This window comes from Benincasa hispida, chromosome 11 (genome assembly GCF_027475165.1).
Source record: "Benincasa hispida cultivar pf3 chromosome 11, pf3_genome.v1.1, whole genome shotgun sequence".
NCBI classification, from domain to species: Eukaryota; Viridiplantae; Streptophyta; class Magnoliopsida; order Cucurbitales; family Cucurbitaceae; genus Benincasa; species Benincasa hispida.
Window position 1 is genome coordinate 50,218,998 of NC_143488.1, and position 13,949 is coordinate 50,232,946.

General features: G+C 36.0%; 1 protein-coding gene across 1 annotated transcript; it reads left to right on the plus strand.

The window, feature by feature from the left end:
• Positions 1–214: 214 nt before the first annotated feature.
• LOC120089724 (SNARE associated Golgi protein family) lies at positions 215–3,906 on the plus strand. Its single transcript, XM_039047094.2, has 2 exons — positions 215–689; positions 3,311–3,906. The coding sequence occupies exons 1-2, from the start codon at positions 370–372 to the stop codon at positions 3,768–3,770; spliced, it is 780 nt and encodes a 259-aa protein (XP_038903022.1). The 5' UTR covers positions 215–369; the 3' UTR covers positions 3,771–3,906.
• The last annotated feature ends 10,043 nt before the right edge of the window (positions 3,907–13,949 follow it).

Sequence of the window (13,949 nt, forward strand, 5' to 3'; positions counted from 1 at the left end):
GACTACTATTATTGTTACTGTTACAAATGAAAAGTTATCAATTTTGACATCTTTACATGGTAACAATTATGTTTGTGATTCAAGCTCATTACAAGTTATCCATCAATGAAATTTTATTACAATTATACCAATGTTCATTACGATTTGATAAAGTTGGCCTAAATTGTTACAAGGACACATGTGATTTTATTTTATCGTGATTTTCATTTTTAAAGAGTATATAAGAGGGGTCATGGGCAGTGGGACCGCCGATCCGCAATCTCCACAGTGCATATTTCACATTTCCATTATACCGTATGAATCTGTTAGACGGTCGGTGGTAGTCTCGGCGCCGGACGGTTTCAATCATAATCAAATCTCGAGAGCTTGATGGGAGCTGGGTGGGGACGGTGGTCCAAATTAGCCGCTGTAGTGGCGGCGGTGGCCATTCTGAGAGAATTGGGGAAGCGATACGGATGGGAAATTGACAAAGAAGCGTCTCTCAAGGTGTTCAGCCAATGGTCTGATCGATTGGGGGTATGGGCCATGCCTGCGTATGTCGGCATCCATACCTTCACGCTTGCTCTCTGTTTGCCTTACGCCGTCTTCTTCGAAGCCACTGCTTCTTTGCTCTTCGGTTTCTTCCCTGCCGTGATTTGCGTTTTCTCTGCCAAGGTTCTTGGGGCTTCCCTCTCCTTCTGGATCGGCAGGTTTGATCTTAAATTTCTTGTTGTCATTATATTTTTTTCTAAAATATATATTTGATTCTGAGTTTGTGCAAGGCTTATGATGTGTAGATATGAATCATCTTCTCGTTGTATAGAATTAGGTTTGAAATTTTCTTGCTGTAGTTTAAGATATGTTTGATGATTGGGCAGTTTTGTTATTCACATTTTGGGGATTTTAATTCTATGTTGGACGGCTTGAGATGGATTATTTTGCCCTGATGCTGTACTTTGAAGACAGAAGTTGAATTATTACGTCCTTAGTCTGTGTAGATAAGTGAAATGATAGAAGCCCTGTTGAATTTCTTCTGTTGGACATTGTTGAAAGAACAGTGGTGCTTACTATGCGTTGTACCCTTTTTGAAGATGTTTGGGTTAGTGTATAAAGAAGGCAGAGATTTTGTAAATGACGCTGGAAGTGGAGGAGTAAGAGAACTCAGGTGTCACGACTTAATAGTTTTCAGATGTTTGGGAACAGAGACAGAAACGATTCATTATTATAGTTTTGATGGGAATTGTTGACTCAGACTGTATCAACCAAACAAAGTGACAAAAGGGGTGATGAGAAATTCTCTTTAACCCCAATTGGCATAGACCATCAAGACGTTGGAGTTAGAAAGTTCTTTGGAGAAAGTGCACCAATTAGGGGAAAAGGATATAACTAGGTCCTCAAGTCTTGACAAATATCATATCTTTAAACACCTTTTGATGATTTCTTTTAAACCACTACATTCAAGGTAACACATGATAGCATTGTACCAAAGAATCTTTGATTGGCCTCTAAAGGGATGGTGATGGCCATTGAAGAAGTTGAATTAAAGTTACCACTTTATTTTAGGGAAGTACCAACAAAGGTTAAACTGATTTAACAACTTTCCCCATCTTCTAGCTGGAAAAGAGCCATAAAATTATAGGTGATTCTGGACCGATCCTTGGGTAACCAGACAACCCTTGTCCATGAGTTTCCCCCTGTTTTACAGATTAACTAGTCGGAAAACATCCTTTGTGAAAAAGACTTGAATGTTAATCGCAGCTTTTGGGACCTTAATCCTGTGAAGAATTTGAAAGGCGAGGAGGCTATGGAATGGGCTGATCTCAGCATGGTCTTAGCACCGATCTCCCTCTTTCAATTGGATGATGCCTGGAAATGACATGATCTCAATCTAGATGGACATCTTCTAAATCTTTCTTGGTTGATATGGGTGATAGAATCAATATTTTGGAGACGTCTTTGGCTAGAGCCTAGAGGTACCCAAAGAAGATCGAGTTTTTCCTATGGGAACTGGCTCATAAGGCTATAAACACTAAAAATGCCCTTTAAAAAAGAATGCTGAATTTGACCTTATCTCTGGGGTGGTGTCCTGTGTGTAGAACAAATGATGAAACACAAAATCACCTTTTCCTCCGTTGCTCTTTTGCCTGGAATTTTTGGAGTAAACTTTGTGGTACTTTTGGATGGTCCTTGGTGCTTTCTAGATATGTTACTACTCATCTTAGCTCCATTCTCTTGGGTAACCTGTTCAAGAATGACAGTTTTTTTTGTGGCTTCATTTATCTCATGCTTTCTTTTGGGTTTTATGGAAGGAAAGAAACCAAAGAGTCTTCATGGAAAAGGATCAACCTTTCAATACACTCTTTTGATCTTGTCATTTATTACGCTATTTCTTGGTGTAAAAGTTCAAATCTTTTTGTTTCATAGGCATATCTATCCCTACTAAACAATTGGGATAGCTTATTGTAACACTATAGATTGTAAATCCTTTTTGTGAATTTTACTCATCAATGAAATTGTATCATTAAAAAAAATAAAAAAAGGGAACTTGTAGGTGATTCTAGTCATCTGATGATCTCTTACAAAAGGTGCTGTGGTGGTCAAACTTGTGGACTAAGTGTAGTTAGGAAACATTTTCTGCAATTTGTTTTGTTGCTAGTGTTCCACCCATCTTGGAATTTTAGATTTTGAAATAACCTTGTCATACCAGCTGCTACCAAGGATCTGTTTCATTTGAAAGAGTCCTGAAAACACAGATTTACAGGTAGAGGATCCAATGATCTTTAAAAAAAAAAAAAAAAATACCAGACCCCCTCCATGGATGAGCTTTCTGAGGCTATCATCCTTGAATGGATGCAAGTGAGCAGTGGCTTCTTTACCTGCAAACGGGTGTTCATATACAGGCTACCTTGACGGAAGAAAAGGCACTCGTTTTCAACTGTAGCGGAAAACAAATAGTGATCGTACGATTCTTCATTTCTTTAGTTATCGATATCATCAATGAGCGGAAGAAGCCATTTAGTACTGATAAAATGTAATTGCCAATGGAATTTTATCCTGTGATGAAAAAACATAATTACATAGTGAGTTTGACAAATGAATTGCTTTACGTTTTTCTAATTTACTTTATTTACAAGTTGTTCCCCCATCTAGAAAAATGTCATCTTTCTGAGACAGTCAACATGTTAACTGGCGGGCTTTATTCAATTGCTTATTTAGCATTTCAATATAATATTCTCTCTTGAAATGTTTGAAGAGTCTCATTGTTGGTTCTTATGAATTTCTATTCTCCATCCCTCTTCTCAATCTCAATCCAAGGTCATCTTTTGTTCAGGTTACTTTTTAGGAAGTCAAGTTCAGCCATGGAGTGGGCTCAGAGGAATAAATATTTCCATCTTCTTTCTAGAGGAGTAGAGCAAGATGGTTGGAAATTTGTCCTTCTTGCTCGCTTTTCACCGATTCCCTCATACGTTATAAATTATGCTCTTGCTGCAACCAAAGTTGGTTTCTTTCTTGATTTTCTTCTGCCAACTGTAATTGGATGCATGCCAATGATACTTCAGAACACATCGATTGGCAGTCTTGCCGGTGCTGCGGTTGCTTCAGCGTCGGGCTCTCAGAAATCTCAGATATGGTCATACATTTTCCCCATACTTGGTATCGGGTCAAGCATTCTAATTTCCTGGAGGATTAAGAAGTACTCTAGTGGACTCAAAATGGCCGAAAGTTCTAGTGTTGCAGGGAATGATAATGTTGACCCATCCAAAATCAAGAATTCTAAGAAAACTCAATAATTCTTAGTAACAGCCAGATAAGTTACTTAAACGTTTAGATGATATACTTTCATTCATGATTTGTATACCCTGGACCAGTGTCCATGACATGCTTAGTTTTTCTTTTCTTTCTCGAGAAATTATTAGATTTATGGCATATCCTTGTCTCATAATTTGGGATGCCCAGTTCACTTGCATTATTAATCCAAGCCTATAGCAAATTAAAGTCTTCATTTGAATCGGAATCACAAACTGATAGATGGCTATTCAGATGGAATATGCAAGGAGATGGGCAAATAATTTGTAGAAGTTTAGTAGGGTCATCTTAAGATGCTCGTTTGTAGTCGGATGAAATATCTAAGGAGATGGGCACTAATACATTACTTACATGATGCAAAACACTAGAGACTATGCATGAAGATGTTCTAAAGATCTTTTCTGACAATTTTTTTGTCAAAGGTTTTTTTGTGGCTTTCTTAGAGGTGGTCTTTAAGAATGTCATCAAGGAAGATTTGAACGGATTCTTAGGTAGGCTAGTTTGAGCATCTCGTTAATGTTTTGCAACTTTAGATTGAAAGAAAATGAAGGTTTTATTATTGGGGAAGTTGCAAGAAAAAAAAAAACAAAAAACAAAACAAATTCTTAAATTTAGCAATGATCTTTCAAAAATAGCATATATATATATATATATATATATATATATAAAAGCTGTTTTTTTGCTTTTTATTATTCCAATTTTATCCTTATTAGTACATTAGCATTCATATTAGTAGTATATTTGTTATACATGTCAAATTTTATATTTGGTATATAAGTTGTTTAATATATCAAATATAAAGTATGATATATCGAATTTACCATTGGTATATCATATTTATCAGTTCAAAGAACTATCAAAAGGGTCGAATCCCTCTTTCTCCTTTGCTCGGCATTACGAATGCATCACCAGAATCATTTTTTCCACTAATTATTTAACAAAAATCTATTTTTGGGTACAACAAAAATTTGGTGCTTGTGAATTTGATATTAGTCATGGATTTCATTTGAAAATCTATTATTTCTTCCGTAGTATTATTTTCCTAGTACACTATCATCAATTTATAATGGTTCAATCCATCTTATTCATAATCATCATTTTTTTAGTATACATCATGAACTTATAATGTCGAGGTCGAGCACATTGATTTGGGTTTTTACCCAAAGAGATCCTCTCACCTAGGCCTATTTTAGTTTTATGGTGTTATTTTTGTCCGAACCTTAATATTTTTTAATCTTGTTGCTTTTGTCCTTGTTTTATGTAGCTTCTAGTCTAGAATCACCTATAACAAAGATAAGTTTTTCTAACTAGATTCATTCTGATTTATCACCTAACAACCAATTTAAAATTTAAAGTTCATTGATATTAAATAGGGTGGAGTTTTAGAAATCAATCTTACTATTTTTATTAGTGTTAGTTGCATATAAAAACAAATCAACCAAGTTAATAGGAAAAATAGCAAAATCTAAAACTATTTGGAAATATCGAAACAAAATTTAAATTTAGTCCAAGTAAAAAGTCTATAAAGCCGATCAACTTATTAGAAAAATGCTCATTAAAATTTCTGAAGTCTATTAGTGATAGACTTCAATCATTGGTAGACTGATATAGTGAGAAATCTATTAGTGATACAAACCTGTGACTGATAGACTTATATTATTGTTGATAAAATAATATTAGTATCCAGTATTCTTCTATAATTGATAGTTTAGTTTAATCAAAGACTTTTATTTGAAGTTTATCAGTATCTATCTTTGATAGATTTGTATTAGTGATAAAATTATACATGTATTAAAGTCTATCAGTAACTATCATCGATAGAATTCTCTATTACTTACAAAATTTTATTTGTGAAGTTAGTTGAGGGAAATGATATATATAAACTGAATACACTAGCAACTAATTACATCTCAACTAGATACAATACACACACGGTATACAACAATAATGTTAACCCAAAAGTAAGCCAATTAATATAACAAGGTTAGGAATTGAAATGACTAAGAACCTCAATATATGTTGGAGATGTCAATAGGTAGTTGACGCATGCTTCTGATAAGCGCTATCCTGAAGACAAATATTTTCTTTGCACGGACGGTAAGCAAACTATAGCGATCGACTTAGTAGGATACAACAGCTTGCTCCAATAGAACTACAACCTCGAACTACTTGGATATGGCAGAACTCTTGAATACTTGCTCTCGACTCAACTGAAGATTAAAAGAAAGAAAGAAAGGAGAGAACTTCTCAATTTGGAACGAAATACCACAAATGAAGAACCAAGTTGCTATTTATAGTCCTACAACTTAGTAACTCTCCACAATACAACACAAAAGGAAACAAATACAAAATTGAAACATTTGTCAAATTTAACTCAATTGAATTGTTACTTGACCAAAATCAAACATAACTCATTCAAATTGAAGAAACTACAACTTTAACTTTCATATATGTTAAATAAACTAAATTTGTACATGAAAAATCATCTTATTTGAGGTTTCAATTTGAAAGTTTCTAACTTTGAATTTAATCTACATAATTAAATTCATTTGTTTGTGTTTTAGTACTCAAATGTTCACTTTCTTTCACTACGAATATCCAACAAGTGACTATCACTGTTGTTGCACGCTCACTTTGTAATAGAATAATGATGCGTTGAGTGAGAAAATAGCTTAAAGTTGTACCTTTCTTGAATGAATTAATATATGGAGATAAATGAACGCAAGTTTTCCTTATCTGACTCAAGTATAAGTTCAAATAAGGTTCCTGGTGAGTTCAGAGTCGAACACAGGGACTTATGATATCTATGCATTTGATTTGTAGGATATAGGCAATGAATGTCAATAAATATGTTCAAGTGTATATTTATATGCTTAAGTCTACTTCTAACTTAAGTAACTAAATGCGGTGAATCTCTGTGATGAATGGTGGAAAAATAAGATGATACAATGAGAGTGTATGAGGCGTGACGATGTTATGAATGGTGATGATAACGATACAATTGATAGATATTATCACAAATGAAACAGTTGACGATGAAATGAAGGAAAGAGCAGTTAATAAAATAGGGTTAAGAAGACTTACAAACATTTTCTCAAATAATGCATGAGTACGAGACCATATGTTTGCAACTTTGAGAATGAAGAACTAACCTCTCGGTCTTTAAGTCACATTTATCTTATTTCTAAGGTGCATGCTCAAGTTGATTACAAACAAAAGATTTATCTTTATCTCTAAAGTTATCTCTTTCTTTGTTCTTACTCTCACAAGCAACATATTATTTCTACTTAAACCAATTTCCCAAAAGATTTAAGTTTTAGGTTTAAACACACATTAAACATAATGGATTTTTCCTTAAGCATTATTCTTGACAATGTTAGATCATGCTTCTTAACCCATAGATGATTTAGCTACTCATGGCAGAAAGATAAGAACACATAGATATATGATAATGAATGAAAATCATATTTGTATTAAGTATTAATGATTTTTCAATCGTAACAACTTAATACACAACAAAATGGATGAACAAAAAGATAAAATATAAAGACAGAGATATATCAAGCCTCTGGTTGCAATGCCTTGCTTCCTTTGGCTTTGGTGATACTGCTTCCGAGTGATTGTTGTGATGAAAATGGAATGTTCTTACTTCTTAGAGAACTCTAAGCTCTCACTTAGAATTCTTCAGAGAAAAGCTCGAAGAAGTGGTATTAATGGATTTAGTGTGAAAGACAGGCAGAGATCTGGCCACTCTTTAGTACTTATCTATTTGTATTGGTGTATATGTCTATTTTCAAAGGGCTATTTATAGCCATCGGAAGGAAGGTTCCTCGTCTCTCTCTAATGATTATGTTGACACCTCGCATTAAATTCCATGGCTTGCTATGGCGACTGCTTTGCATCAAAGATCCATTGGCTCTCCTACGAACGTCTCACATCAGCTACTAGCTTGCTCTATTGATTTGACTTCCACTGTCCACGCGTTTGTTATTTTCTATTTGTCATGTTTCATTTCATCACGTGGTTCTATGTATTGCAAAGTTGGACATCGAATTGATTCCTTCTATGCGTTCATGGATGCAACTCGTTTCTTTTGCCAACTTTCTCTTCATGTCATCTGAATCATGCGTTCAAAAGTGACAAATTTTATACCTTTCAAGGATTACCAGTTTTGAAAGCACATGATCGCAGGATATGATCTTTCATGATTCTTGTCAAGCTAATGCGTTTTCCTCTGAATTTTCCTAATTGTTCTCAATAAAAAAGCAAAATAACATGAATTTTTACAAGTTATCACACCTCCAAATTGAAAATAATGCTCGTCCTCAAGCATATATTTAAAGTCTTAGCATATATCTCAACCCATTTTGATTCATTAGCTAGATCTCTCAAAGTGCTTCCTAATTCAAGATTCATTTGACGAACATTTTTCCTCAAGTTTTATTTCCTTCCTATGGAAATATTTTTAGACTTTAGATGCGGCAAACTTATTCTTCAAAAATCCCTTACTCATTTCCAAGGCTTTCTTATATTTCTTTTCAAAAATGGGCTTATGGTTCAAAGTTTACAAAATTTCTCTTTGTTACTCTTTTTATTATTATGTAGTTATACGTTGATCCAGACATCTTACCTTCGTTTTGGCTTGCCCCCATGGGTATCATCTGGACATCCAACTACGAGTAAGAACCCTTCTCAAACTCAACTCGTACCCTAAAAAAAAAAAATCAACATAGGCAGTGGAATTGCAAATATTTTCTTTTTGCGTTGATCATGATTCCCACCATTGTTTTGGCTTGCACTCACGGGTGTCATGCAAAGATCCAACTACGAGCAAGTTCCAATCTCAATGCCATTTTTTATTACCTTTTATTATTATTATTATTATTATTATTATTATTATTATTGTAGGATGAACATTAAATGAACAAGGAGATTTTTCAAAATTTTTTAATGCATTTAGCTCAAACCTCTTCTACTCTGAAATTTAGAAGGCAATAAGGTTCTCATTATTGAAATCAAATTATGTGGTGGCCTTGAAATTTTTTGCAAAAGACATTTGAGGTAAACCTTGCACGCATACTACTTTCGAGAAATGTTTCCTAAGGAAAAGTCATATAGTTAAGTATTAGATACTTATCATAACAAATCTAAGCATTGATTAGCACAAGTATCATCATTAAGTTGCATAACGCATCAAAGCAAAGAGGAATACTAAGAAAGCAGCGATTATAAGCAAGAAACTAGCACAAGGAAAAAAAACAAGGAAAATTACTTAACTTGATAATTCATTCAATGTGATTAATGGATATAAAGCGATCATTGCATACAATACATTGAATGAAAAGGGAAGAATACATGTCCTCTTGGCTTAAAAAACATAACTTGAATTTGGGCTGTAATGATGCGCCCGATGTCCATTGGGATGCATTGCATGATGCAGTATATTGTCATTACACTATTCCTTGAAATGGAGCTATCGTGCGTGGTTGGGAGCAACTTATTCTTAACAAAATACGACCACACTTTTGCCTCAAGTGTTAGTCTATGCAGTGACAGTATTTTGATCCCCTTAGTGGATGTGATCCATTTTGACCCTGGCTTGGCCAACACTTTCAATGCTTAATTTCTTCTTGTGTTGGCTCCTCAATGATTATGTTTCCTTCAACTTCAGGGTCGTCTTGTATTTTGAACTGCGTGTTCACCCTCTTGGTGCCGAAATAAACTCTCTCAATGCCTACTTTAGTGATGTACTTGTTGGGATGAAGGGCCCTTTCATAGAATGCCTGAACCATGCTCGGTTTGAGTTTTAGAGGGCCGTCGCAGAAATCACATCACCTCATCGCACTGACAACATTCATTATAAAGTTGGGGTGTTGTCTCCGAGAACAACCCTATTTCCAATAACAAAGGCGATATTTTCTTTGGCACTTTCTCCACCTCTACCTCCACTGTTGCTTTTCCTTTTTCTTCTCTTTTTTTCAAGGTCAATAGATGCCCTACTTCCTTCTTCTTTTTCGATGCAGCCTTTCTGCTGGTTGTTTGACTCTCTATTTTCTTAGGTTACTCCTTTCTTCTTACAACCTCTTTTCTCTTTTCTTCTTCCATCGTCATCTTTTTCTTTTCCTTCCTAATCTCTTTAACATCTTTGGCAATGTGTTGGACTTTCTCCTTCTTGGATCTTCTCTCCGCATCACTCTATTCTCTAATTTCTTTCTCAAATTCCATTACGATTTTGGCCACTTCACCGAGTTCTTCTATCTCTTCATCATGGACTTCTCTTTGAAAATTGGTTGTCGCGATTAGACTTTAGGTTTCTTTCCTTGAGTCTTGAAAGCCTTCTCTTATTTTCTTCCCCTTTTCAGCCATCTTGACCACCAACCGCTCCACAGAGGATGCAGAGGGAACTAATTCTTCTTGTGTTCTTGATGTGTGCCCCACCTCTATTGCCTTGGTGCTTTTTCATCGTAGAGGCACCACCTCTTCATCTTTAATTTCTTCAAGGTTTGCGTCAGATATGACAACCTCTTCTTTTCTCTTTTCTTCTTCAAACCTCCCTTACTCTGGCCTTGTGGCCACTTTATTTTCAGTGTTCTTCTTCTTTGCCGCCTACTTCTTCCCAAATGTGACAAACATCTTAATCACGAATAGGGCTTGGCATGTTGGATGCCAATGCTTCAGGGTCACTTGTCTCAGGGACAGACCCATGCGATGAAACTTGTTCTCTCTTCTCAACCATCTCCTCGCTTGGCTGGTTAACCACACCCTCATCGTCTAAACTTTCTAGTGGCTGCATAGTCTCCAAGATTTCCCCAAACACTTTTCATTCCCTTCTTCTTGCCTCGTTGGCACCTACCAGGTCACTATTAGATGCTGGCAATGGACACATTCCACACTCAAGACTGTTGGGGCATATCTTCTCCTTGCGCGATCCTGTAGTGGGTTTAGCGGTGGATGGCCTAGCTTAATTTCTTCCCTCATGCGGTGAAGATGAGCATGATAGATCTGGCTCTTGAGGGAAGATCATGGCTAAGTATGTCAGACGGCGCACGTGATCAACATCCTTTCAAATCCCATTAACGGTCCTTGGGGTACCCTCTCCTACGTTGAGTGTGCTAGATACGATGAGTTATTACCTTTTCGCACCTTACACTCAATGCATCACTCTTTCGATTTCCCAATCACCTCAAACAATCAATCAACCAATTTTTACAAAAGCAAATAACTAAAAAGAAGCAAATATCAAATCAACAAAGTAAAGCAAACAAAAGCACAAAAGAAGAGTTTAAGATACGTCTCTGATAATATGCGGTCATTCTTATCACATGGACCATCTCCGTGGTTCATCTTTTACTCAGGGTCAGCAAGGTCTATGAAGACCTTTTCTCTTTCGATATCACCTCCATGGTATGGTTTAATTCCTTGACCATTTACATTGAACGTATTGGAGCCATCTTCATTTGCAAGCTTTATAACTCCGTGTGAAAAGACTTCTTTAATAATGAAGGAACCAGACCATCACGACTTCAGCTTTCCTAGAAAGAGACGTAAACAGGGAGTTAAATAGCAATACTTTCTATCCAAACTCAAACTCTTTCTTACGGAGATGTCTGTCATGCCAATACTTTATTTTCTCTTTGTATATTTTTGCATTCTTATATGTGTTGAGCCTCCATTCTTCAAGCTCATTGAGCTGCAACTTCCTTGCTTCACTTGTTAAATTAATATTCAAATTAAGTTTCTTTAGCGCCCACAACGCCTATGCTCTAATTCCAGCAGAAGGTGACATACAGTAACGCATAAGGCGACATCCCAATGGGAGTTTTATATGCAGTGCAATAGGCCCGTAAGGCCTCATCAAGGTGTTCTGCCTAATCTTTTCGCAAAGCATTCATCACTTTTATAGAATAAATTTGATCTCATGATTTGATAACTCCATCTGGCCATTAGTCTTTGGATGATGGAGATCTTGTGGTTCACTTGAAAATTAGACAAGAGTTTAGAAATAATGCAATTAACAAAGTGAGTACCTTAATCGCTTATGAGTGTACCAGCGTCCCAAAGCGCGAAAAGATATTCTTCTTGAGAAATTTGACTAGTTGTTGCATCATTCTTAGCACACGAAATGACCTCGATCCACTTGGACACATAGTCAACTACAACCAATATATATTGATGACTGCATGATGGTAGAAATGGTCCAATGAAATGGATACCCCACAATAGTTCCACTTCCAGAATGGTGACCAGGGGCATCTCATCTCTACAGCCAATATTTCAATCCTTTAACATCGTCACAGTTTATGACATATTTGCATGCATCTCTAAAAAGCATGGGCCAAAAGAATCCACTTTGCAAGACCTTTGTAGCTATTTTTTGCCTGCCAAAATGCCCGTCATACCAAGCATCATGACATTTTGACAGGATCTGCTGCATCTCCATTTCAGGAACACATCACTGCAGGATGTGATCACACCTTAACTTATACAAGCAAGGTTCATCTCGATGATAGAACCTGTAGTCATTAAAGAGTTTCTTGCATTGGTGGTGATTGAAATTCTTGGGCCACTTCTTACAAATAATGTAATTAACAATATCTGCGAAAAAAGACTCTTTTTGTTCAACACGGAAGAGCTGTTCATTAGGAAACCCATCCCTTATTTCATTCGACTTTTGGAATTGCTCAGTTTCAGACCTGGGCAAGTGATCAACAACCTGGTTTTCCATTCCTTTTCGATCCACTATCTCGAGGTTAAATTCTTGTAGTAACAGAATCCATTGGATTAACCTTGGTTTGACATCTTTCTTTGTCATAAGATACTCAATTGCAGAGTGATTAGTTTGCACGATCACCTTAGAACCTACTGGATATTCGTAATTTTTTTTATGGCAAAGACCACGGCTATCGGCTCTTTCTCGATGGTAGTGTAATTCTCTTAAGCCTCGTTGAGAGTCTTGTTAGTATAGGAAATTGGTTGAATCATCTTGTCTATGCGTTGGCCCAACATAGCACCTACCACCACATCACTTGGATCACACATTAGTTTGAAGGGATGCGTCCAATCTGGTGTAATTAGAATAGGTGTTATTGTAAAAGCTTGCTTGAGCGTCTTGAATGCCTGGTTACATTCATCATTGAAATCATAAGGTTGGTTTAAATAAAGCAGGTTATTGAGGGGCTTCCCTATCTAAGAAATCCTTTGATAAATTTGCAATAAAATCTAATGTGTCCCAGATAGCTTCTCGAAGTCTTAATATTAGAAGGTGCCGGAAATTTGGCTACTATATCAATCTTAATTGGATAGAATTCTAGTCCTTTTTGGTAGACTTTGTGTCCCAGCATAATTCCTTCGTCACCATAAAGTGACATTTTTCCCAATTTAGGACGAGGTTAGTCTCATTGCATCTCTGAAGCACATCCACAAGACTCGTCAGGCATACATCGAAGAGTTTCCAAAAGCAAAGAAATCATCCATAAAAATTTCAATATATTGCTCTAGGAAGTTTTAGAAGATAGTCATCATACATGTCACACCCCCTCTCAGATTACCTTCTTAACCTGGAAAAAGATGTGACGGCAGCAGTTACTAACCCTAGTTAGCACTTACTACCTACTCTTAACTTGAATCCTGTATTACGCACCTGATAACAGTTTAATAACATTACATATCTCCATTCCATACATTCACGGATTCCACAAACATCAATCAACATATCTACAGACAAAATGTTAACAGCTGGGCCCAAAACGATATTAACAAGTCCCTGACACTTCTCATAACATATACATATATACTATAGTTAACCTAGTTTCTTTTCAACTAGTCAGGTCTTGTGTGGCAAGTAGTAGCAAAATCAACCTTAAGAAATTTGACCACTACTTGGGAAAAGAAAAACATTTGAAAACCGTGAGCTATTCACCTAATGAGTGACTACTAGGAATCAGGATATACCATGTTTTTCATTAATATAAAATATGTAAACAGACTGGAAAACATTTCAAGCAAATTCCTTTAAAACATTAATGTAGTGATAACATCAAGCTTTTGAGAAGAAAACTCGTTAAACATCATTAAATCTTAGTTGAGAACGAGCATACACTGCTCTAGTTCCCAATGTCTGTATCAGGCCAAGAGACCCATACTTTAACCTCTTATTTAGAACT

What these genes read in the sequence shown, in the direction of transcription:
- LOC120089724 (XM_039047094.2), top strand. Translation starts at nt 370, where the DNA reads ATGGGAGCTGGGTGGGGACGGTGGTCCAAATTAGCCGCTGTAGTGGCG. An exon ending in CTCTCCTTCTGGATCGGCAG is followed by an intron (nt 690 to 3,310) that starts GTTTGATCTTAA and finishes TCTTTTGTTCAG; the next exon opens with GTTACTTTTTAGGAAGTCAA.